This window comes from Engystomops pustulosus, chromosome 3 (assembly GCF_040894005.1).
Source record: "Engystomops pustulosus chromosome 3, aEngPut4.maternal, whole genome shotgun sequence".
NCBI classification, from domain to species: domain Eukaryota; kingdom Metazoa; phylum Chordata; class Amphibia; order Anura; family Leptodactylidae; genus Engystomops; species Engystomops pustulosus.
Window position 1 is genome coordinate 234931892 of NC_092413.1, and position 25965 is coordinate 234957856.

The 25965-nt window shown below is 46.7% G+C and overlaps 2 protein-coding genes across 5 annotated transcripts in view; both read right to left on the reverse strand.

The window, feature by feature from the left end:
- The window catches only part of LOC140122810 (oocyte zinc finger protein XlCOF8.4-like), a 217981-nt gene that overhangs the window by 79632 nt on the left and 112384 nt on the right, over window positions 1-25965 (reverse strand). The window lies entirely within an intron of this gene.
- LOC140122812 (uncharacterized) overlaps window positions 21080-25965 on the reverse strand; it is a 39032-nt gene continuing 34146 nt past the window's right edge. For 2 of the 3 annotated variants that reach the window (XM_072144040.1, XM_072144039.1), the window contains exon 3: window positions 21080-22972. In XM_072144040.1, the coding sequence (XP_072000141.1) occupies window positions 21885-22972 (1088 nt within the window). In that variant the 3' untranslated portion in view covers window positions 21080-21884. The remainder of the gene's footprint in view (window positions 22973-25965) is intronic. The other variant, XM_072144038.1, reaches the window with a different exon arrangement.

The following is a 25965-nucleotide window of genomic DNA, read 5'->3' on the forward strand; positions in this document are numbered from 1 at the left end:
GCTGCAGTGGAATACGAAGTCCCTGCTGTCTGTACCCGTTCTCCTGCTCCTCCGAGCCGGTGGCTGTTCCCCTCCACCTGTGTGGGCGAGAGCTTAGGGCTAGAGCTGCTCATAGTAATCGGCGATTGAACACTCTCACCCAGATTTATGCTCCAGAAATTGTAGACTCCAGATATGTGGACACTTTCCAGCTGTGGGCAGGTGGTTGCTTCCTCCATAACGGGTGTTCTGGTTATGACTATGCTTTCTGGTTGAAGTTATTCAAGAAAGAGTTAACTTACGGACCTCACTCAGTTTTATATTATGAATAGAGATGAGCGAACATGCTCGTCCGAGCTTGATGCTCGGTCGAGCATTAGGGTACTCGAAACTGCTCGTTGCTCGGACGAATACTTCGCCCGCTCGAGAAAATGGCAGCTCCCGCCGTTTTGCTTTTTGGCGGCCAGAAACAGAGCCAATCACAAGCCAGGAGACTCTGCACTCCACCCAGCATGACGTGGTACCCTTACACGTCGATAGCAGTGGTTGGCTGGCCAGATCAGGTGACCCTGGGATAGACTAGCCGCTGCCCGCGCTGCTCGGATCATTCTGTGTCTGGATGCCGCTAGGGAGAGAGCTGCTGCTGGTCAGGGAAAGCGTTAGGGTGTTCTATTAGCTTACTGTTAGGCAGGAGTGATTCTACAAGAACCCAACAGCCCTTCTTAGGGCTACAATAACGTTATACTTTTTTTATTTTAATTTGCATCTAGTACCATTTTGTGAGGAATTAGCAGGGGGACTTGCTACCGTTGTGTTTAGCTCTTAGTGGCACACATATCCATAGCAAAGACCGAAGTGGGAAAATTTAGTAGGGGTTGGATTTCAATTAGGCACTAACTCAGTGTCATCTCATCTGACATAGTAGTGTGCTTTGATACTTGGCTAGAAAATAGCCATAGGAGAATACAAAGAGCTTACTTACGCATACAGTAGCGTTCTATATATTTGATTTCTGGTTGATCTGCTGGTGGCTGTACTTTCTGCAGTGCATGTACTAGCCAATTCTGAGCAATTTGTAGTGAGACTTGCGACCGCTGTGTTCTGCGCTTAGTGACGCACATATCCATAGCAAAGACCGAAGTGGGAAAATTTAGTAGGGGTTGGATTTCAATTAGGCACTAACTCAGTGTCATCTCATCTGGCATAGTAGTGTGCTTTGATACTTGGCTAGAAAATAGCCATAGCAATAGGATAGCATTGTTTGGTTTTAAAAACTCAAAAAAAAACAAAAAACACACAAAAAAAAAACACACAAAAAAAAACAAAAAAAAGTAAAAAAAAAAATAAAGTTATAACTCTCATTTTAAAAATGTTTAACCCGAGGGCTAGGGGTAGAGGACGAGGGCGGGGACGTGGGCGTCCAACTACTGCAGGGGTCAGAGGCCGTGGTCCTGGGCGGGGTGAGACACCACCTGCTGATGAGGAAGCAGGGGAACGCCGCAGAGCTACACTCCCTAGGTTCATGTCTGAAGTTACTGGGACTCGTGGTAGAGCACTGTTGAGGCCAGAACAGTGCGAACAGGTGATGTCGTGGATTGCTGACAATGCTTCGAGCAATTTGTCCACCACCAGTCAGTCTTCCACGCAGTCCACCCATGTCACCGAAATCGCCACTCCTCCAGCTCCTGCACCTCAGCCTCCTCCCCCCCCAGTCTGCCCCCTCCCCGCAAATATAGTGCAACCCACCCGCACGCCCAAGCCCTTAATGTGCACATCTCCAGATTGCTTAGCCTGGAGATGCTGCCCTATAGGCTAGTAGAGACCGAGGCCTTTCGCAACCTCATGGCGGCGGCCGCCCCTCGGTATTCGGTCCCCAGCCGCCACTACTTTTCCCGATGTGCCGTCCCAGCCCTGCACCAGCACGTGTCAGACAACATCATCCGTGCCCTGACCAACGCCGTTTCTGACAAGGTCCACCTGACCACGGACACGTGGACGAGTGCTGCCGGGCAGGGCCACTATATATCGCTGACGGCACATTGGGTTAACTTGGTGGAGGCTGGGACCGAGTCTGACACTGGGGCTGCTCATATACTGCCGACGCCGAGGATTGCGGGGCCTACCTCGGTCCAGGTGTTTCAGGCCTACTATGCCTCCTCCTCCTCCCACCCCTCCTCCACCTCCTCCTCCGAACTACCATCCGTGGGCACGGCGCCATCAGTCGGTAGCTCTAGGCACAGCAGCAGTGCCGTCGCTAAGCGACAGCAGGCGGTGCTCAAACTGCTGAGCCTAGGCGACAAAAGGCACACCGCCCAAGAGCTATTACAGGGCATCACGGCGCAGACTGATCTGTGGCTGGCACCGCTGAACCTCAAGCCGGGAATGGTTGTGTGTGACAACGGCCGTAACCTGGTGGCGGCTCTGCAACTCGGCAGACTGACACATGTGCCATGCCTGGCCCATGTGTTAAATCTGATAGTTCAGCGTTTCCTCAAGACATACCCCAATCTGTCTGATTTGCTCACGAAGGTGCGCCGCATCTGTGCGCATTTCAGGAAGTCCAGCCCAGATGCTGCCACTCTCAGGGCAGCGCAGCGCCGCCTCCAACTGCCCGCTCACCGACTGTTGTGCGACGTGCCCACGAGGTGGAATTCAACACTGACCATGTTATCCAGAGTTTACCAGCAGCGCAGAGCGATTGTAGACTGCCAGATGTCAACTTCCACCAGAACTGGTAGTCAGGTCAGTCAGCTTCCTCAAGTCTACAATGAGGAGTGGACGTGGATGTCTGATATCTGTCAGGTGCTGAGTAACTTTGAGGAGTCAACACAGATGGTCAGTGGCGATGCCGCCATCATCAGCCTCACCATCCCGCTGCTTGGCCTGTTGAAAAACTCTCTGGTCAGCATGAAGTCGGAAGCTTTGCGCTCGTCACAAGAGACAGGGGAAGAATATTCCCTTGTTGATAGCCAAAGCACCCTCAGGTCTGTTTCTCAGCGCATATCGGAGGAGGTGGAGGTGGAGGAGGATGAGGAGGAAGAGGAGGAGAATGTTGGTGAGACACAAGAGGGGACCATTGTTGAGTCCTTTACTGTTCAGCGTGTATGGGCAGAAGAAGAGGAGTTGGAGGAGATGGACAGTCAGGCCAGTGAGGGGAGTGAATTCTTACGCGTTGGTACTCTGGCGCATATGGCAGATTTCATGCTAGGCTGCCTATCCCGTGACCCTCGCGTTCAAAGAATTTATTCCAGCACCGATTACTGGGTGTTCACTCTCCTGGACCCACGGTACAAGCAAAATCTTTCCACTCTCATCCCTGCAGAGGAAAGGAGTGTGAGAATGCATGAATACCAGCAGGCCCTGGTGCACAAGCTGAAACAGTATTTCCCTTCTGACAGCGCTAGCTACTTCTGCGGGACAAGTAGCGAGGGAGAGTAGGCGAGCAGGCAGCTTGTCCAGCACTGGCAAGGGTACGCTTTACAAGGCTTTTGCCAGCTTTATGTCACCCCAGCAAGACACTGTCACCTGTCCCCAGTCTCGGCAGAGTAGGGCTGATCTTTACAGAAAGATGGTGAGGGAGTACGTAGCTGACCATACCATCGTCCTAAATGATCACACAGCTCCCTACAACTACTGGGTTTCAAAGCTGGACATGTGGCACGAACTGGCGCTGTACGCCTTGGAGGTTCTTGCCTGCCCTGCCGCTAGCGTCTTGTCCGAGCGGGTTTTCAGTGCAGCTGGTGGCATCATCACCGATAAGCGTACACGCCTGTCGACTGACAGCGCTGACAGGCTGACGCTTATCAAGATGAATAAAGCCTGGATTTCTCAGAATTTCCAATCTCCACCAGGTGAAGGAAGCTCAACCTGAATAATTGATCCACTCCTCCTCCTCCTCATTTTCCTCCTTCTCCTCCTCTTTGTACAGTAAAGCAGAGGAAAATGGCTATTTTTTGACAGGGCCCACTGGCTCTTGCTATAGTACTTCATGCATTTAATTTTTCTGGAGGGCCACCTACCCGGTCCTCTGTTTGAAACAATTTTTGTGAGTGCCACATACAGGCACTCAATCTATTCCATTTTACTGCAGGGCCACCTACCTGCTCCTCTGGTTTGAAACATTTTTGGGACTGCCACATACAGGCACTCAATCTATTCCATTTTACTGGAGGGCCACCTACCTGCTCCTCTGGTTTGAAAAATTTTTGGGACTGCCACATACAGGCACTCAATCTATTCCATTTTACTGCAGGGCCACCTACCTGCTCCTCTGGTTTGAAACATTTTTGGGACTGCCACATACAGGCACTCAATCTATTCCATTTTACTGGAGGGTCACCTACCTGCTCCTCTGGTTTGAAAATTTTTTGGGACTGCCACATACAGGCACTCAATCTATTCCATTTTACTGCAGGGCCACCTACCTGCTCCTCTGGTTTGAAACATTTTTGGGACTGCCACATACAGGCACTCAATCTATTCCATTTTACTGCAGGGCCACCTACCTGCTCCTCTGGTTTGAAACATTTTTGGGACTGCCACATACAGGCACTCAATCTATTCCATTTTACTGCAGGGCCACCTACCTGCTCCTCTGGTTTGAAACATTTTTGGGACTGCCACATACAGGCACTCAATCTATTCCATTTTACTGCAGGGCCACCTACCTGCTCCTCTGGTTTGAAACATTTTTGGGACTGCCACATACAGGCACTCAATCTATTCCATTTTACTGGAGGGCCACCTACCTGCTCCTCTGGTTTGAAAAATTTTTGGGACTGCCACATACAGGCACTCAATCTATTCCATTTTACTGCAGGGCCACCTACCTGCTCCTCTGGTTTGAAACATTTTTGGGACTGCCACATACAGGCACTCAATCTATTCCATTTTACTGGAGGGCCACCTACCTGCTCCTCTGGTTTGAAAAATGTTTGGGACTGCCACATACAGGCACTATCCAAATTAAATTGTCTCCATAGCAGCCTCCACACGTTGTCTCCATTGCTACCTCCAAAAGTCGTCCATATAGCTGCCTCCATACATCGTCCCTTTATCAAACGAGGTGTGTCAGGCAGAAATTTGGGTTGTTTTCATGGATTACACATCAAAGTTGTTAACTTTGTCGCCACCCTGCTGTGTTATCCACAAAATATACTGGCAAACTTTTACCATTTAGGGATATTATTTCAGCGCTTCTTGCGCATCTGTTTACATTCCCCTCACCCGCCATATCCTAAACTTATAAGAACGCTACTACACTTGATCTTATACAAAAGGTTCTTAGAAGTGCTGTTTGGGGAGTAGCCTAGAGACAGGGGCTTGAATTGGCGAAAGCTCGCCTGGCAGCGGAGCGCCAGCTCCATGCGCATCATGCGCTTCTTGCGCATCTGTTTACATTCCCCTCACCCGCCATATCCCAAACTTATAAGAACGCTACTACACTTAACTTGGTGCAGGCTGGGACCGAGTCTGACCCTGGGGCTGGTCATATACTGCCGACGCAGAGAATTGCGGGGCCTACCTCGGTCCAGGTCTCAAAGGCCTACTATACCTCCTCCCACCCCTCCTCCACCTCCTCCTCCTCCGAATTACCATCCGTGGGCATGGCGCCATCAGTCGGTAGCTCTAGGCACAGCAGCAGTGCCGTCGCTAAGCGACAGCAGGCGGTGCTGAAACTGCTGAGCCTAGGCGATAAAAGGCACACCGCCCAAGAGCTATTACAGGGCATTCCACATCAAAGTTGTTAACTTTGTCGCCACCCTGCTGTGTAATCCACAAAATATACTTGCAAACTTTTACCATTTAGGGATATTATTTCAGCGCTTCTTGCGCATCTGTTTACATTCCCCTCACCCGCCATATCCTAAACTTATAAGAACGCTACTACACTTGATCTTATACAAAAGGTTCTTAGAAGTGCTGTTTGGGGAGTAGCCTAGAGACAGGGGCTTGGATTGGCAAAAGCTCGCCTGGCTGCAGAGCGCCAGCTCCATCCCAAGATCCAACTAACATAGTTTTAACTGCAGCACCTTTAATCTACTACTAGTTCACTGCCTCCATAATAATAATAATAATAATCTTTATTTATATAGCGTCATCATATTCTGTAGCGCTTTACAAATCATAGGAAACAAATACAAATGTAATGTAACAGAGCACAACATTTGTATGGAACAACAGGAGTGAGGTCCCTGCTCGCCAGAGCTTACGGTTTATGAAGATGATGGGGTAACACGAGGTAAAAGAATATTTAACGGTCAAGCCATTCTTCTTAGGGAATAGAACAAAATATAATAAATGGAATTGCTGTCGCTTGAACCACTCAGCCGTCATCTTATATACCAGGTCCAGGGTGAATGGGACTGCAGAGAAGTCTGGTGCCTGTTGGTTGCTGGATAACAGATGGGAGGACGACACAGGACGGGTTAGTAGAAGAGTTAAAACTTCATGCAGTTAATGAGTGTTATAGGCTTGCCTAAAGAAATGGGTTTTAAGAGCACGTTTGAAACTTTGGAGGTTAGGTATTAGTCTGATAGTCCAGGGCAGAGCATTCCATAGAATTGGTGCAGCTCTAGAGAAGTCTTGGAGACGCGAGTGGGAGGTCCGCACTAGGGTAGAGGTTAATCTAAGATCACTGGCGGATCTAAGAGCACGGGTTGGGCGATAGACTGAGATAAGAGAGGAGAGGTAGGGGGGTGCAGCATTATACAGAGCTTTATGGATGAGGGTTATTATTATTTTAAACTGTATTCGAAAGGAGACTGGCAGCCAGTGCAGCGACTGGCATGAACTGTAAGCATACATGGTCCCCTTATCAAACGAGCTGTGTCAGGCAGAATTTTGGGTTGTTTTCATGGCTTCCATGTTAACTTTGTCGCCACCCTGCTGTGTAATCCACAAAATATACTGGCAAACTTTTATCATGTACCGATATTATTTGAGCGCTTCTTGCTCACCTCCTTTGGTTCCTCTCTGACACCCATTGGTTTGAAGCCTGAGTCCAATTAGGGTATGTCGCCATGCCACTCTCTAGCCTGCTGCCGCTGCCTCTGCCTCTGCATGCCGTCCCCTATAGTGTCAGGGTCAATTATTGGATGTTTTACATGCTATCTAGCTTCATTCTGTCACTCTGTCATGGCCATGCTGTTGCCCATAATTTCGGCATAATGGTGCGATTAAGCAGCCTCAGAGGCATCCATGCATGCTGCCCCTGCTGTTTCCTGTCCATTTCCGTGGTGTTTCCATCCTTTTCTGAGGTTCCCAGGTGTTTGGCCAAGCTTCCCTGTGCAGAGCCTTGGTCCCCTTGAAAAATGCTCGAGTCTCCCATTGACTTCAATGGGGTTCGTTATTCGAGACGAGCACTCGAGCATCGGGAAAAGTTCGTCTCGAATAACGAGTACCCGAGCATTTTAGTGTTCGCTCATCTCTAATTATGAAGCTATGCAGGATGGCGTCTGTGTGCTATGGCCTTCAGGACATCATCGTCTCCAACATGGCCTTGGAGAGGCTCCATCACTTACCCTCCCCCCCCCAAGCACCACCATGAAGACTGGACCCTTATGTATATCAATAAATCGCATGATATTTTTCGATAAGCCAATCACAACTAAGCATAGTACCAAACAGGCTCCTCCCTCTTGGCCTAGATAAATTCCCTGTAGTTCAGTAATAAATGAGAGAATCTTGGAGACCAGGGCTGTGTCTATGTGATTCTTTGCATGGCTCCACCTGAATCAAGCTGGAAAGTTGGGGACATTTTCCTTATTATGTCAGATCTTCTTCCAATGGTCTTACGAGAAGATCTGCGCACCTGAATAACAGCATGAAATAACAAATCCGGGGGCCGCGAACCGTGATGGCTGCTTGAGACCTCACCTCCTCATGGCTGCTGCCCGAAAGAAAGACCGTGGTAAAATACGGAGGTAACGGTCCCAGACAACATCCGGCACCGACGGGGACCGCTAAAAATCAGATGACCTCTATCAATATCGGCTTAAGAAGCTCCAATCTCTGCCAGGAACCAAAGCTCGAGAGAGCAGAGGAGGACTCGGAGGCTGGGAGCACTACCGGGGAAGAGATGTGTGTCCCAGGCAACATCCGGCACCGACGGGGACCGCTAAAAATCAGATGACCTCTATCAATATCGGCTTAAGAAGCTCCAATTTCTGCCGGGAACCAAAGCTCGAGAGAGCAGAGGAGGACTCGGAGGCTGGGAGCACTACCGGGGAAGAGGAGATTGCACACTCTGTTCCAGACTTGTTCTGTCTCCAGACACCAGGCCTTCCAGATGCTCCTTTCTCTTACACACTTCATCGCAGAGGCAGAGGAAGTCGTATATCTATGCCTTTGCTTCTCCACAGGTTGGACTTTCTTGCGATACAATGTTTTGTTACTGCCACACGGGGGTGTAATGTAACCTTTGTACACCTACATAATTTCCCCATTTTTTCTTATTTGACTGTTCTACTTGTATATACATTACCTTTTGTTAAAATTTACAAATAATGTTTAATAAAGTGAACATAACATAAAACACTTTCATGCACCTTCTATGAAGGAAACCGCAACGTTTTGGACGCCTTTAGTTATCCGTTTTAGACACTCCCAGAACGCACGGGCTCTGAGAGGCGTAGGAACTGATTTAAAGTTGTCCACACAACTTCCGGATATGGCACAACAATAAATCACAGGCTATAGGGCTCCTTGCACTAGCCTCAGTGAGACAGAACCTTATCAACCCTTGGAAGCTGCCACCAGTTCGGTCCATATCGGGATTATAAAGGGTGAGGAACCAACCCGGTAGCATGTAAATGAGCGACGCACGGACATTTGGATTCGATATCGAGATAAAAGAGTAATGCAGGTATTTATTTGACTTAAGGGCGCACTAGACAATATGGTAGACACAATAGATATATACAGTTGGGATACAGTTACACAGAGTACAAAATACACATGTAGAACTACCGACACCGGCCTCTAACGCCCGCAATCGAAGATTTCTCAGATCGCGGGTGCTAACCCCTAACACGCCGCAGACGCGCTGACCGCGGTGTGTCAGGGGCATTTTACAGGAATCGGACCCCCCCCCCATGGCGCTTACCGGGGGTCCGTGGCTCCAATCTGCCAGTGTCCCGGGGCTGCGCGATGATCTTCCTTCTGGCAGGACCCGGCTGTGACACACTGAGCATGCGCAGCACACAATACAGTGTATCACATCTGTATTACACTGTATTAGGTGGAGAAGAGCTTGAACAAGTGATCAGAAAATCAAGCTAACCTGTAAAAGTAAAGAAGAAAAGTTAAAAGCATTAAATAAAACACACTTTTTATTAAAAATAATTAAAGTCCCCTAAACACAAACATTCCCTACACAAATCTAATAAAGTTAAAAAAAACTGAAATTCACTGAAACCCCCCACAACTTTGGTATCGCCGCGTCCGTAACAATCTGTACAATAACTCAGAACCATTATTGGACCTGTACGGTGAACTCTGTAAAAACAAAACCCGAAAAACTCGCCAAAAATGTAAATTTTTCATAAAATCCCTTCACAAAAATGTTCCAAAAAGTGATTAAAAAAAGTTATGTGCGCCAAAATGGTATCACTGAAAAGGACTACTCAACACGTAATAAATAAGCCCTAAACCAGCTCTGGCAGCCAAAAAATATTAAAGTTACGTCTCCGAATAGATGGCGATACAAAAACAAATGAGATTTTCTCTATATTAGTTTTTATCCAGTAAAATTGTAAAAATAAATGAAAACCTAAATAAATGAAGTATCACCATAATCGTAGTGATCTGTAGAATAAAGATAATATAGTATTTTTAGTGTACGGTGTAAGACCCCCAAAAAGATACAAAAAAAGGAAACCCAAAATTTACAATTTTCTTTTCCTCCATACATACAATAAAGTTAATAAAATCTCATCAATAAGCTACAGACCTACTAACATGAAATATTTGTAAAGTACATCTCATGTCACAGATAATAAGCCCCTTATATATGCAAATTACCAAAAAAATAAAGATTGTATAGCCAATAAAAAGTGACAATGCATAATCTGCTGTGAATGGCGCAGCTCCCCCCATGCCCTGGCGTGTGCCCATACAGCAGTCACCACCACATATGGGGGATTATTATATGCGTGAGGGATTGGGGATCAAACTTTGTGGAGCGTTTTAGTATTGTATCCACTGAGAATTTGTACATTTTATGAAAAACACATTCATTTAGCCAAAAAATTTAAATTTCGAAATTGCATCGGATTTTGTTTTAACCCCTGTAAAACAATTAAAGGGTTAAAAAAAAAAGCTTCATAAAAGTTGTTTTACGTACATTGAGGGGTGTAGTTTCTATATTGGGGTAATTTATGGGGTGTCACTATTATTTAGGCCTCTCACAGTGACCTGAAACCAGAGCAGGTCCCTCAGGATTTTGCGTTTTTTATAAAAATGTGAAAAATTGCACCGAACGTTCAAAGCCCCAGAACATCCTACAAACATGAGAGTATGCATAAAGAACCACGGAGACATAAACTAGGCGTTCGGGGAATGTTAGTCATTATGGTTTTTGCTGTTATGACTTTGTGTGGAAAAAGTAGAACATTTTGAATTTCGAAAATTGAGAATTTTTCCAAATTTTCACCAAATATCTGATTTTCCCATAAATAAATGCAAAACATACCACCATAGCTTCTCAGGGGAAGTCGTGGGGTCAGGGTTCTGGTATCGTTGGATCTGGGTGAATCCCTGGATCCCATTGATACCAAACCTGATCCATTTGCTATGGTCCTATCCAGAGATATTGATATCTCTGGACCCAAGGTTGCTAGAGCCTCAGGAAGTGGACCATTGTGATTTCCTGACCATAAAAAATCCAAAATGTAGTTGGCCTTTGGGGTGAGATGGACCAGAACTCTATGACTGTCCCTATTGAACCTATTGGTTTAACAGGTTTTATGGCTCTTTGTCTCTTGTTTAAAAATGGGAGGAGATGCATGGAGACGCTTCGGCTGCAGAGGACCTTTGAAGCCACCCCTCTTGTAGTGATCATAAACAACCTAGGCCAATTAAGCTGAGGCTGGGGGAAAGTAGGTTAAGGCCCCCCTCCCCATGGTCACATTTATCACACCTTCGAAACATTGCAGAAGCACAATTAACCCCTTCACGCTCCGTGGCGGATATATCCGCCACGGAGCGCAGTGACTTAGCGCTCAGTGGCGGATATATCCGCCACGGCGCTTATGCCGGCTCGGCTCTGGATCAGAGCCGAACCGGCATCGGGAAACACGGGGTGCCGGCTGTAACTAATAGCCGGCACCCCAGTGTAACACCCGCGATCGGAGTTGTCTCCAATCGCGGGTGCCTAACCCGTTAAATGCCGCGGTCAGCGCGACCGCGGCATCTAACATGCATCTGGGGGGTCTTTCCCCCACGATCGGCCCCCCCCGAACCGTTTTCGGGGGGCGCCGATCGTTGCTATAGCAACTCTGGGGTCCGATCTGGACCCCAGAGTTACTTGCAAGAATTGCTGGTAAGATGGCGTCTGTGACGTCATCTTACTGGCACAGTGCCAGCCTATGCAAGTGTATAGGCTGACACTGATAATACTCTGCAATACATGAGTATTGCAGAATATTATCATGAAGAAGCAATCAGATGATTGCTTGTTCATATCACATGGTATAAAAGTGAAAAAGTAAAAAAAATAAAGTCATAAATCACTAAAAATGCCCCAAACTCCCAAAACATATAAAGAGACATATAACTCAAAAAAAAGTCTAAATCATAACACAAACCCCACATATATAGTATCACCGCGTCCGTAACAACCCGTAGAATAAAAGTAAATCATTATTGAACCCCCACGATAAACGCCGTAAAAAAAAACTGTTATAAACCCTCCAAAAATTATGATTTTTACCTTTTCAATCCCTCAAAAAATGCTATAAAATGCGATCAAAAAACCATATGTACTCAGACATGATACGGGTGCAAAGTACAACATGTCCCGTAAAAAACAAGCCATCAACCGGCTCCGTAGCCAAAAAAGTAACAATGTTATGCCACTTGGAAGACGGCAATACATAAATGATAGATTTTTCCCCACATTAGGGTTTTGTTTGACAAATTTAGTAAAACGTAAGAAAATATATTCATGTCTGGTATCCCCGTAATCGTATCGACCCATAGAATAAAGATAATATGATTATTAGTCTATACGGTGAACACCAAAAAAAAAAAAAGTAAAAAATCCAGTACAGAATTGATGCTTTTCTACTCCTGCCCTCAAAAAAAGTTCCTAAATTTTCAACAATAGGTGATACCAACCCCAAAATGGTAACAATGGAAAAAGCATCTCATCCCGCAAAAAAAATGCCGTCACATGGCCCCAATAACGAAAAAGCGAAAATTTTATAGCCTTCAAAAGGGGCCAATGAGGAAACTAAAATCCTGGCAGCTGCAGCGCCCTCCTTCCCTTCTGCACCTCGCTGTGCCCCCATAAAACAAGTAACGGCCGCATGTGGGGGGGTCTCTGCACTCGGGAGAAGTAACGGCCACATGTGGGGAGTCTCTGCACTCGGGAGAAGTAACGGCCACATGTAAGGGGTCTCTGCACTCGGGAGAAGTAACAGCCACATGTGGGGGGTCTCTGCACTCGGGAGAAGTAACGGCCACATGTAAGGGGTCTCTGCACTCGGGAGAAGTAACGGCCACATGTGGGGGGTCTCTGCACTCGGGAGAAGTAACGGCCACATGTGGGGAGTCTCTGCACTAGGGAGAAGTAACGGCCACATGTAAGGGGTCTCTGCACTCGGGAGAAGTAACGGCCACATGTGGGGGGTCTCTGTACTCGGGAGAATTAACGACCACATGTGGGGGGTCTCTGCACTCGGGAGAAGTAACGGCCACATGTGGGGGGTCTCTGTACTCAGGAGAAATTGTAGAACAAATTGTATGGTGGGTTTTCTCTTTTTATATTTTGGAAATGTGTAAATTTTAGGGCTAAATGAACGTATAAGGGAACAATTTGACCATTCTAAATTTCACCTCCATTTTGATTCAATTACTATGAAGATCTCAAGGGGTTAACAATCTTCGTAAAAGCTGTTTCTGATAGCTTGAGGGGTGCAGATTTGAAAATGGGTAGATTATATAGGGGGTTTTGATGCTAAATATGTAAAATTTCATTCAAAACTGTATTTATCCCCAAAATAGTCAATTCTGAAAATCCGGAAAAGCGATATTCTATTTGTAAGCCGCGTGACATCAAAATAAATTATCCAGACATTTCAGAAATTATGAAAATGTAAGGTAGACAAATGGGAAATGTTATTCAGCAATTTATTTAGGTGGTAAATCTATCTGCCTGAAAACGCAATGATTTAGAATTTCGAAAATGGCAAATTTTTCAAAAAAATTATCATATTTTCTTTTTTTTTGTAAATAAACGCAAAACTTATCTGCCAAAATTTACCACTAAAATGAAGTACAACATGTGGGGAAAAAACAATCTCAGAATCGCTTTGATAAGTAACAGTGTTCAAAAGTTATAACCATATAAAGCGAAGCAAGTCCGAATCCAAAAAATCGGGCTGAGCCTTAAGCTACAAAATGGCTGCGTCCTTAAGGGGTTAAGGAAATGGACATTACAGACAGTTCCCGGGTTACAAACAAGATAGGTTCCATAGGTTTGTTCTTAAAGGGGTATTCCAGGAATCAGCACAATTCATATGCAAATGGATACTCAAAATATAAGCTAATGTGTAATTGGTTGTTATTTAAAATTTTGCTCCCCTTAGCAGAAAAATGCTGGTGATATAGACATGTCCACATCACATGTCCTGCACCTGCCTGGGCAGGTCATGTGATCACCACTACATTTAGCTGTAGTTGGTTGGTTGCAGCGCATCCAGTATGGACAGTGTTGTGGTAATGGCAGTTACACATCATTACTATGGTAACAGAGCTAGAAAACCTGTTAGGGGAGCAGAGCAAAAGAGGTAGGAGGAGTTACTGAGAACTAAAGGATCATGGGACTTGTATTTTCCAGTGGCGGCCATCTTGGTGATAACTCCACCTACTTTAGAGAGGCCATAAATTTTGTAAATCATAAAATCAATTTATTTAAGCTCCGTTTTGTGACTAATGACATTGAGTTTTGTTGTATTCATTTATTTATATCATCATGGGTTTTTGTATCAGACGTTCATATTCCCGGAATACCCCTTTAAGTTAAATTTGTATGTAAGTCATAACTGTATATTTTATAAGTGTAAATTCAGACAAAAAAAATTGTTTTGCCCCAGTGGCAATGGGAGTATCAAACTTTTTTGTTCTAATGGGACCAAGGATTATCAAGAAAGCCTCATTACAGACACCTTACAGCTGATCATTGCAGTCTGGGACTATGGTAAAGCATTACGACAGCTTCACCAGAGGTCAAAGTGGGCATATACATTGTGCCCTCACCTCGTGTCTCCATCTCCCCTCCATATAGATTGTGACCTCACCTAGTGTCTCCATCTACCCTCCACATAAATTGTGTCCTCACCTCGTGTCTCCATCTACCCTCCATATAGATTGTGTCCTCACTTCATGTCTCCATCTACCCTTCATATAGATTGTGTCCTCACCTCGTGTCTCCATCTACCCTCCATATAGATTGTGACCTCACCTCGTGTCTCCATCTCCCCTCCATATAGATTGTGGCCTCACCTCGTGTCTCCATCTCCCCTCCATATAGATTGTGTCCTCACCTCGTATCTCCATCTCCCCTCCATATAGATTGTGCTCTCACCTCGTGTCTCCATCTCCCCTCCATATAGATTGTGTCCTCACCTCGTGTCTCCATCTCCCCTCCATATAGATTGTGTCCTCACCTCGTGTCTCCATCTACCCTCCATATAGATTGTGGCCTCACCTCGTGTCTCCATCTCCCCTCCATATAGATTGTGTCCTCACCTCGTATCTCCATCTCCCCTCCATAGAGATTGTGTCCTCACCTCGTGTCTCCATCTCCCCTCCATATAGATTGTGTCCTCACCTCGTGTCTCCATCTACCCTCCATATAGATTGTGTCCTCACCTCGTGTCTCCAATTACCCTCCATATAGATTGTGTCCTCACTTCATGTCTTCATCTACCCTCCATATAGATTGTGTCCTCACCTCGTGTCTCCATCTACCCTCCAAATAGATTGTGGCCTCACCTCATGTCTCCATCTACCCTCCATATAGATTGTGTCCTCACCTCGTGTCTCCATCTACCCTTCATATAGATTGTGTCCTCACCTCGTGTCTCCATCTACCCTCCATATAGATTGTGGCCTCACCTCGTGTCTCCATCTCCCCTCCATATAGATTGTGGCCTCACCTCGTGTCTCCATCTCCCCTCCATATAGATTGTGTCCTCACCTCATGTCTCCAATTACCCTCCATATAGATTGTGTCCTCACTTCATGTCTCCATCTACCCTTCATATAGATTGTGTCCTCACCTCGTGTCTCCATCTACCCTCCATATAGATTGTGGCCTCACCTCGTGTCTCCATCTCCCCTCCATATAGATTGTGTCCTCACCTCGTGTCTCCATCTACCCTCCATATAGATTGTGTCCTCACCTCGTGTCTCCATCTACCCCACTCCATATAGATTGTGTCCTCACCTCGTGTCTCCATCTCCTCTCCATATAGATTGTGACCTCACCTCATGTCTCCATTTCCCCTCGATATAGATTGTGTCCTCGTGTCTCCATCTACCCCCCATATAGATTGTGACCTCACCTTGTGTCTCCATCTCCCCTCCATATAGATTGTGTCCTCGTGTATCCATCTACCCTCCATATAGATTGTGACTTCACCTCGTGTCTCCATCTCCCCTCCATATAGATTGTGACCTCACCTAGTGTCTCCATCTACCCTCCACATAAATTGTGTCCTCACCTCGTGTCTCCATCTACCCTCCATATAGATTGTGTCCTCACTTCATGTCTCCATCTACCCTTCATATAGATTGTGTCCTCACCTCGTGTCTCCATCTACCCTCCATATAGATTGTGACCTCACCTCGTGTCTCCATCTCCCCTCCATATAGATTGTGTCCTCACCTCGTGTCTCCATCTCCCCTCCATATAAATTGTGTCCTCACCTCCTGTCTCCATCTACCCCACTCCATATAGATTGTGACCTCAACTCGTGTCTCCATCTCCTCTCCATATAGATTGTGACCTCACCTCGTGTCTCCATCTCCCCTCGATATAGATTGTGTCCTTGTGTCTCCATCTACCCTCCATATAGATTGTGACTTCACCTTGTGTCTCCATCTCCCCTCCATATAGATTGTGACCTCACCTCATGTCTTCATCTACCCTCCATATAGATTGTGTCCCCTTGTCTCCATCTACCCTCCATATAGATTGTGTCCTCATCTCGTGTCTCCATCTACCCTCCATATAGATTGTCTTCACCTTGTGTCTCCATCTACCCTCCATATAGATTGTGACTTCACCTCGTGTCTCCATCTCCCCTCCATATAGATTGTGTCCTCGTGTCTCCATCTACCCTCCATATACATTGTGTCCTCGTGTCTCCATCTACCCTCCATATACATTGTGTCCTCGTGTCTCCATCTACCCTCCATATAGATTGTGCCCTCACCTCATGTCTCCATCTACCCTCCATATAGAGTGTGACCTCACCTCATGTCTCCATCTACCCTCCATATAGATTGTGCCCTCACCTCGTGTCTCCATCTACCCTCCATAAAGATTGTGCCCTCACCTTGTGTCTCCATCTACCCTCCATATAGATTGTGTCCTCACCTCGTGTCTCCAATTACCCTCCATATAGATTGTGTCCTCACCTCATGTCTCCATCTACCCTGCATATAGATTGTGTCCTCACCTCGTGTCTCCATCTCCCCTCCATATAGATTGTGTCCTCACCTTGTGTCTCCATCTCCCCTCCATATAGATTGTGTCCTCACCTCGTGTCTCCATCTACCCTCCATATAGATTGTGTCCTCACCTCGTGTCTCCATCTACCCTCCATGTAGATTGTGTCCTCACCTCGTGTCTCCATCTACCCCCCTCCATATAGATTGTGACCTCACCTTGTGTCTCCATCTACCCTCCATATAGATTGTGACCTCACCTCGTGTCTCCATCTCCCCTCCATATAGATTGTGTCCTCACCTCGTGTCTCCATCTACCCTCCATATAGATTGTGACCTCACCTCGTGTCTCCATCTCCCCTCCATATTGGTTGGGTCCTCTTGTCTCCATCTACCCTCCATATAGATTGTGACCTCACCTCATGTCTCCATCTCCCCTCCATATAGATTGTGACCTCACCTCGTGTCTCCATCTACCCTCCATATAGATTGTGACCTCACCTTGTGTCTCCATCTACCCTCCATATAGATTTTGTCCTCGTGTCTCCATCTACCCTCCATATAGATTGTGTCCTCGTGTCTCCATCTACCCTCCATATAGATTGTGTCCTCGTGTCTCCATCTACCCTCCATATAGATTGTGTCCTCGTGTCTCCATCTACCCTCCATATAGATTGTGACTTCACCTCGTGTCTCCATCTCCCCTCCATATAGATTGTGACCTCACCTTGTGTCTCCATCTACCCTCCATATAGATTGTGTCCTCGTGTCTCCATCTACCCTCCATATATTGTGTCCTCGTGTCTCCATCTACCCTCCAAATAGATTGTGTCCTCGTGTCTCCATCTACCCTCCATATAGATTGTGTCCTCGTGTCTCCATCTACCCTCCATATAGATTGTGACCTCACCTCGTGTCTCCATCTACCCTCCATATAGATTGTGACCTCACCTCGTGTCTCCATCTACCCTCCATATAGATTGTGACCTCACCTCGTGTCTCCATCTACCCTCCATATAGATTGTGACCTCACCTCGTGTCTCCATCTCCCCTCCATATAGATTGTGTCCTCACCTCGTGTCTCCATCTACCCTCCATATAGATTGTGACCTCACCTCGTGTCTCCATCTCCCCTCCATATAGATTGTGACCTCACCTCGTGTCTCCATCTCCCCTCCATATTGATTGGGTCCTCTTGTCTCCATCTACCCTCCATATAGATTGTGACCTCAGCTGGTGTCTCCATCTCCCCTCCATATTGATTGGGTCCTCTTGTCTCCATCTACCCTCCATATAGATTGTGACCTCACCTCGTGTCTCCATCTACCCTCCACATAAATTGTGTCCTCACCTCGTGTCTCCATCTACCCTCCATATAGATTGTGTCCACGTGTCTCCTTCTACCCTCCATATAGATTGTGTCCTTGTGTCTCCATCTACCCTCCATATAGATTGGGTCCTCTTGTCTCCATCTACCCTCCATATAGATTGTGACTTCACCTCGTGTCTCTATCTCCCCTCCATATAGATTGTGACCTCACCTTGTGTCTCCATCTACCCTCCATATAGATTGTGTCCTCGTGTCTCCATCTACCCTCCATATAGATTGTGTCCTCGTGTCTCCATCTACCCTCCATATAGATTGTGTCCTCGTGTCTCCATCTACCCTCCATATAGATTGTGACCTCACCTCGTGTCTCCATCTACCCTCCATATAGATTGTGACCTCACCTCGTGTCTCCATATTCCCTCCATATAGATTGTGACCTCACCTCGTGTCTCCATCTCCCCTCCATATAGATTGTGTCCTCGTGTCTCCATGTACCCTCCATATAGATTGTGCCCTCACCTCGTGTCTCCATCTACCCTCCATATAGATTGTGCCCTCATCTCGTGTCTCCATCTACCCTCCATATAGATTGTGTCCTCACCTCGTGTCTCCATGTACCTTCCTTATCCATTGTGACCTCACCTCGTGTCTCCATCTACCCTCCATATAGATTGTGTCCTCGCCTCGTGTCTCCATCTATCCTCCATAAAGATTGTGACCTCACCTCATGTCTCCATCTACACTCCATATAGATTGTGTCCTCGCCTCATGTCTCCATCTACCCTCCATATAGATTGTGTCCTCACCTCATGTCTCCATCTACCCTCCATATAAATTGTGTCCTCACCTCGTGGCTTCATCTACCCCCAATATAGATTGTGTCCTCACCTCATGTCTCCATCTACCCTCCATATAGATTGGGTCCTCTTGTCTCCATCTAGCCTCCATATAGATTGTGACTTCACCTCGTGTCTCCATCTCCCCTCCATATAGATTGTGACCTCACCTTGTGTCTCCATCTACCCTTCATATAGAGTATGTCCTCGTGTCTCCATCTACCCTCCATATAGATTCTGTCCTCGTGTCTCCATCTACCCTCCATATAGATTGTGTCCTCGTGTCTCCATCTACCCTCCATATAGATTGTGACCTCACCTCGTGTCTCCATCTACCCTCCATATAGATTGTGACCTCACCTCGTGTCTCCATATTCCCTCCATATAGATTGTGACCTCACCTCGTGTCTCCATCTCCCCTCCATATAGATTGTGTCCTCACCTCGTGTCTCCATGTACCTTCCTTATCCATTGTGACCTCACCTCGTGTCTCCATCTACCCTCCATATAGATTGTGCCCTCACCTCGTGTCTCCATCTACCCTCCATATAGATTGTGTCCTCACCTCGTGTCTCCATGTACCTTCCTTATCCATTGTGACCTCACCTCGTGTCTCCATCTACCCTCCATATAGATTGTGTCCTCGCCTCGTGTCTCCATCTATCCTCCATATAGATTGTGACCTCACCTCATGTCTCCATCTACACTCCATATAGATTGTGTCCTCACCTCATGTCTCCATCTACCCTCCATATAGATTGTGTCCTCACCTCGAGTCTCCATGTACCTTCCTTATCCATTGTGACCTCACCTCGTGTCTCCATCTATCCTCCATATAGATTGTGACCTCACCTCATGTCTCCATCTACACTCCATATAGATTGTGTCCTCACCTCATGTCTCCATCTACCCTCCATATAGATTGTGTCCTCACCTCATGTCTCCATCTACCCTCCATATAAATTGTGTCCTCACCTCGTGGCTTCATCTACCCCCCATATAGATTGTGTCCTCACCTCATGTCTCCATCTACCTTCCATATAGATTGTGTCCTCGTGGCTCCATCTACCCTCCATATAGATTGTGTCCTCACCTCGTGTCTCCATCTACCCTCCATATAAATTGTGTCCTCACCTCATGGTAAAGGTAAGTGCAAGCTTTTTGTTTTTTAAATGCAGCGTTTTTTCCGAATCCGTCGGGTCTTCGTTTGGCCAGGCCCCCCCGATTTCCGTCGCGTGCATGCCAGCGCCGATGCACCAAAATCCGATCGCATGCGCCAAAATCCCGGGGCAATACAGGGAAAATCAGCGTAAATCGGAAATATTTGGGTAACACGTCGGGAAAACGCGTATCGGGCCCTTAGTAAATGACCCCCAGTGTGTCCTCACCTCATGTCTCCATCTACCTTCCATATAGATTGTGACCTCACCTCGTGTCTCCTACTCTCCATATAGATTGTGTCCTCACCTCTTGTCTCCATCTACCCTCCACATAGGTTGTGTTCTCACCTCGTGTCTACATCTACCCTCCATATAGATTGTGTCCTCGCCTCGTGTCTCCATCTATCCTCCATATAGATTGTGACCTCACCTCATGTCTCCATCTACACTCCATATAGATTGTGTCCTCACCTCATGTCTCCATCTACCCTCCATATAGATTGTGTTCTCACCTCGTGTCTACATCTACCCTCCATATAAATTGTGTCCTCACCTCGTGGCTTCATCTACCCCCCATATAGATTGTGTCCTCACCTCGTGTCTCCATCTACCCTCCATATAGATAGTGTCCTCACCTCGTTTCTCCATCTACCCTCCATATAGATAGTGTCCTCACCTTGTATTCCCACCTATATAAGCTAGCCTACCCCTATTCTCGCCTTTCATTGCTCCCGCTAAGCAGCAGCAGTTGTGTGTGTGGCGACTGTATGCACTTTTACATCTGCAGGCTTCTGTTCCTGAGCGTACAGCCACCGCACACAGGAGTAAAGAAGGGGGCTGGGGTTGGGGAAAGGTGAGTAAATATTTTTTTAGCTTTATTTCCCACAATTTGATATACAGCAGAGAAAGAACAGGGGAAGCTATGGAGGGGGCTCTTTAGCTACTATCAAGGAGGGGTGGAAACCTCTATTTGCTGATATGGGGGCACTCTGACTACTGGCTGCTGTGGGGGCACTACAACTACTGGCTGCTGTGGGGGCATTACGACTACTGACTGCTCCGGGGGCACTACGACTACTGGCTGCTGTGGGGGCATTAGGACTATTGACTGCTCCGGGGGCACTACGACTACTGACTGCTCCGGGGGCACTACGACTACTGGCTGCTGTGGGGGCACTCTGACTACTGACTGCTACGGGGGCACTACGACCACTGGCTGCTGTGAGGGTACTATGACTACTGACTGCTCCAGGGGGACTACGACTACTGGCTGCTGTTAAGGCACTACGACTACTGACTTCTACAGGGGCACTCTGAATACTGGCTGCTGTGGGGGTACTACGACTACTGGCTGCTGTGAGGGCACTACGACTACTGGCTGCATTTATACAGAAATAAAATTACAACAATGAGGCTTATGTGTCCCCTGTGAAAAAAGATTTTGACCCCCTTCTCTAGTAGAAACGCCACGATCATAGGGCCCATTTCTATGGTCATGTTCATTCAAGGTTTCGTACATTTCAAGCAACGGATGTTTATTATTAGAAAGCAACAAAGAAGTGAAAGACACGTAATCGTCTGGTGGGAACCGCATTAGAGATTCCAGCAATGGCCAACAGCTGCTCCACATCAGTCTTTCTCTAGTGTTCTAGAGGACAACCAATGGGCCAGCGATACGGGCTAGAGAGCATCAAGCTCGGCGTGCATCTTCTGGTGGCGGCTCATGTTAGAGCAGTGCCGGAAGGATTTGCCACACCCTTTGCACTTATAAGGCTTCTCTCCTGTGTGGACCCGGTGATGTTTCTTCAGCTCCGAGCTCAGGATAAAGCTTTTTCTACAGACATCACAGGTAAATGGGCGCTCACCTGTGTGGGTTCTCCTGTGTCGTATAATCTGGGACCTTTGGCTAAAGCTCTTGCCACATTCAGTGCATGAGAAAGGTTTGATCCCGGAGTGAGTTCTTTGGTGTATGACGAGGTCTGAGCTGCGGATGAAGCTGTTTCCACACTCTATACAAATAAAAGGTTTCTCCCCAGTGTGAGTCCTATAATGAACCATCAGATCGGCACTCTGACTGAACCTCCTGCCGCACTCCATACAGGCATAAGGTTTCTCTCCGGTGTGGATCCTCTCATGGTTCTTCAGCCCAGAATTCTGACTGAACTGCTTCCCACAGTAGACACAAGAGTAGGGCTTCTCTCCCGTGTGGATCCGCTCATGTTTTCGAAGCACAGAACTTCTTCCAAAGTGTTTCCCACAGAAGATGCAGCCATAAGGCTTCTCCCCTGTATGTGTCCTCTGGTGGACAATAAGGTTGGATTTCCCAATAAAGGTTTTTCCACAATCTGCACAGACAAACTCTCTACCTGCTCGCTTTTGCTCGTGAGAGTGAAGTGTAGACCCTGCCCTAGGATTAATCTCTAGGTTTGTCGGGCTGTGTAACTTCTGGTGTTCTGCATAAGTTGCCTGCTGGGAGAAGCTCTTTCCACACTCAATACAGATAAAAGACTTGAAGCTCATAGTGGGGGTCGACTCTGTGCTGTCTTCACATCCTAAGCTTTCAAAACAGAGGTCGGAATGGAGGAGGTCTCTACGCTGGGTGGTCGAGACAGAAAAAGGAATTTCAACAGAAAGAGTTTTTGGCATCTTCATGGGTTCACAGATTGTTCTACGATTGCGCCTTTTTGGAGTCTGGAGTAAAGAATTAATCCCCAGTTTGGTTCTATCCAAATCCTGTGCATCTCTTCTCATATGAAAGTCTGAAGACACTGAGAAGGAGGAAGAACACAATGTTTCATCATATAAATATGAGGCAAATCCAATTAAAAGTAAAAAATATCTGCCTTTTTCGGACCTCAATCAACGGGGACAGCAACACTGCCCCCACACGCTGTGTGATACCTAATCTCTCCTAATCTCCTGATACCTCCTCACATGTAATCTCCAGTCCACACCCTGTCCTCTCCATACATCTCTCCTAATCTCCTGATATCTCCTCACATGTAATCTCCAGTCCTCACCCTGTCCTCTCCATACATCTATCCTAATCTCCTATCCTAATCTCATGTAATTTCCACTCCACACCCTGTCCTCTCCATACAACTCTCCTTATCTCCTGATATCTCCTCACATATAATCTCCAGTCCTCACCCTGTCCTCTCCATACATCTCTCCTAATCTCCTGATATCTCCTAACATGTAATCACTAGTCCACACCCAGTCCTCTCCATACATCTCTCCTAATCTCCTGATATATATCACATGTAATCTCCAGTCCTCACCCTGTCCTCTCCATACACCTCTCCTAATCTCCTGATATCTCCTCATATGTAATCTCCAGTCCACACCATGTCCTCTCCATACATCTCTCCTAATCTCCTGATACCTCCTCACATGTAATCTCCAGTCCACACCCTGTCCTCTCCATACATCTCTCCTAATCTCCTGATATCTCCTCACAAGTAATCTCCAGAGCACACCCTGTCCCCTCCATACATCTCTCCTAATCTCCTGATATATATCACATGTAATCTCCAGTCCTCCCCCTGTCCCCTCCATACATCTCTCCTAATCTCCTGATATCTCCTCACATGTAATCTCCAGTCCACACCCTGTCCTCTCCATGCATCTCTCCTAATCTCCTGATATATATCACATGTAATCTCCAGCCCACACCCTGTCCTCTCCATACATCTCTCCTGATCTCCTGATATCTCCTCACATGTAATCTCTAGTCCTCACGCTGTCCTCTCCATACATCTCTCCTAATCTCCTGATACCTCATCACATGTAATCTCCAGTCCTCACACCGTCCTCTCCATACATCTCTCCTAATCTCCTGATATCTCCTCACATGTAATCTCCAGACCACACCTTGTCCTCTCCATACATCTCTCCTAATCTCCTGATATCTCCTCACATGTAATCTCCAGTCCTCACCCTGTCCTCTCCATACATCTCTCCTAATCTCCTGATATATATCACATGTAATCTCCAGTCCTCCCCCTGTCCCCTCCATACATCTCTCCTAATCTCCTGATATCTCCTCACATGTAATCTCCAGTCCACACCCTGTCCTCTCCATGCATCTCTCCTAATCTCCTGATATATATCACATGTAATCTCCAGCCCACACCCTGTCCTCTCCATACATCTCTCCTGATCTCCTGATATCTCCTCACATGTAATCTCTAGTCCTCACGCTGTCCTCTCCATACATCTCTCCTAATCTCCTGATACCTCATCACATGTAATCTCCAGTCCTCACACCGTCCTCTCCATACATCTCTCCTAATCTCCTGATATCTCCTCACATGTAATCTCCAGCCCACACCCTGTCCTCTCCATACATCTCTCCTGATCTCCTGATATCTCCTCACATGTAATCTCCAGACCACACCCTGTCCTCTCCATACATCTATCCTAATCTCCTGATACCTCTTCACATGAAATCTCCAGACCACACCCTGTCCTCTCCATACATCTCTCCTAATCTCCTGATATCTCCTCACATGTAATCTCCAGACCACACCCTGTCCTCTCCATACATCTCTCCTAATCTCCAGATACCTCATCACATGTAATCTCCAGTCCACACCCTGTCCTCTCCATACATATATCCTAATCTCATGTAATTTCCACTCCACACCCTGTCCTCTCCATACAACTCTCCTAATCTCCTGATACCTCATCACATGTAATCTCCAGTCCACAACCTGTCCTCTCCATACATCTCTCCTAATCTCCTGATATCTCCTCACATGTAAACTTCAGACCACACCCTGTCCACTCCATACATCTCTCCTAATCTCCTGATATCTCCTCACATGTAATCTCCAGTCCTCACACTGTCCTCTCCATACATCTCTCCTAATCTCCTGATATCTCCTCACATGTAATCTCCAGACCACACCTTGTCCTCTTCATACATCTCTCCTAATCTCCTGATATCTCCTCACATGTAATCTCCAGTCCTCACCCTGTCCTCTCCATACATCTCTCCTAATCTCCTGATATCTCCTCACAAGTAATCTCCAGACCACACCCTGTCCTCTCCATACATCTCTCCTAATCTCCTGATATATATCACATGTAATCTCCAGTCCTCACCCTGTCCTCTCCATACATCTCTCCTAATCTCCTGATATCTCCTCACATGTAATCTCATGTCCTCACCCTGTCCTCCCCATACATCTCTCCTTATCTCCTGATATCTCCTCACATGTAATCTCCAGACCACACCCTGTCCTCTCCATACATCTATCCTAATCTCCTGATATATATCACTTGTAATCTCCAGTCCTCACCCTGTCCTCTCCATACATCTCTCCTAATCTCCTGATATATATCACATGTAATCACTAGTCCTCACCCTGTCCTCTCCATACATCTTGCCTAATCTCCTGATACCTCTTCACATGAAATCTCCAGTCCTCACCCTGTCCTCTCCATACATCTCTCCTAATCTCCTCACATGTAATCTCCAGACCACACCTTGTCCTCTCCCTACATCTCTCCTAATCTCCTGATATCTCCTCACATGTAATCTCCAGACCACACCCTGTCCTCTCCATACATCTCTCCTAATCTCCAGATACCTCATCACATGTAATCTCCAGTCCACACCCTGTCCTCTCCATACATCTATCCTAATCTCCTATCCTAATCTCATGTAATTTTCACTCCACACCCTGTCCTCTCCATACAACTCTCCTTATCTCCTGATACCTCCTCACATATAATCTCCAGTCCTCACCCTGTC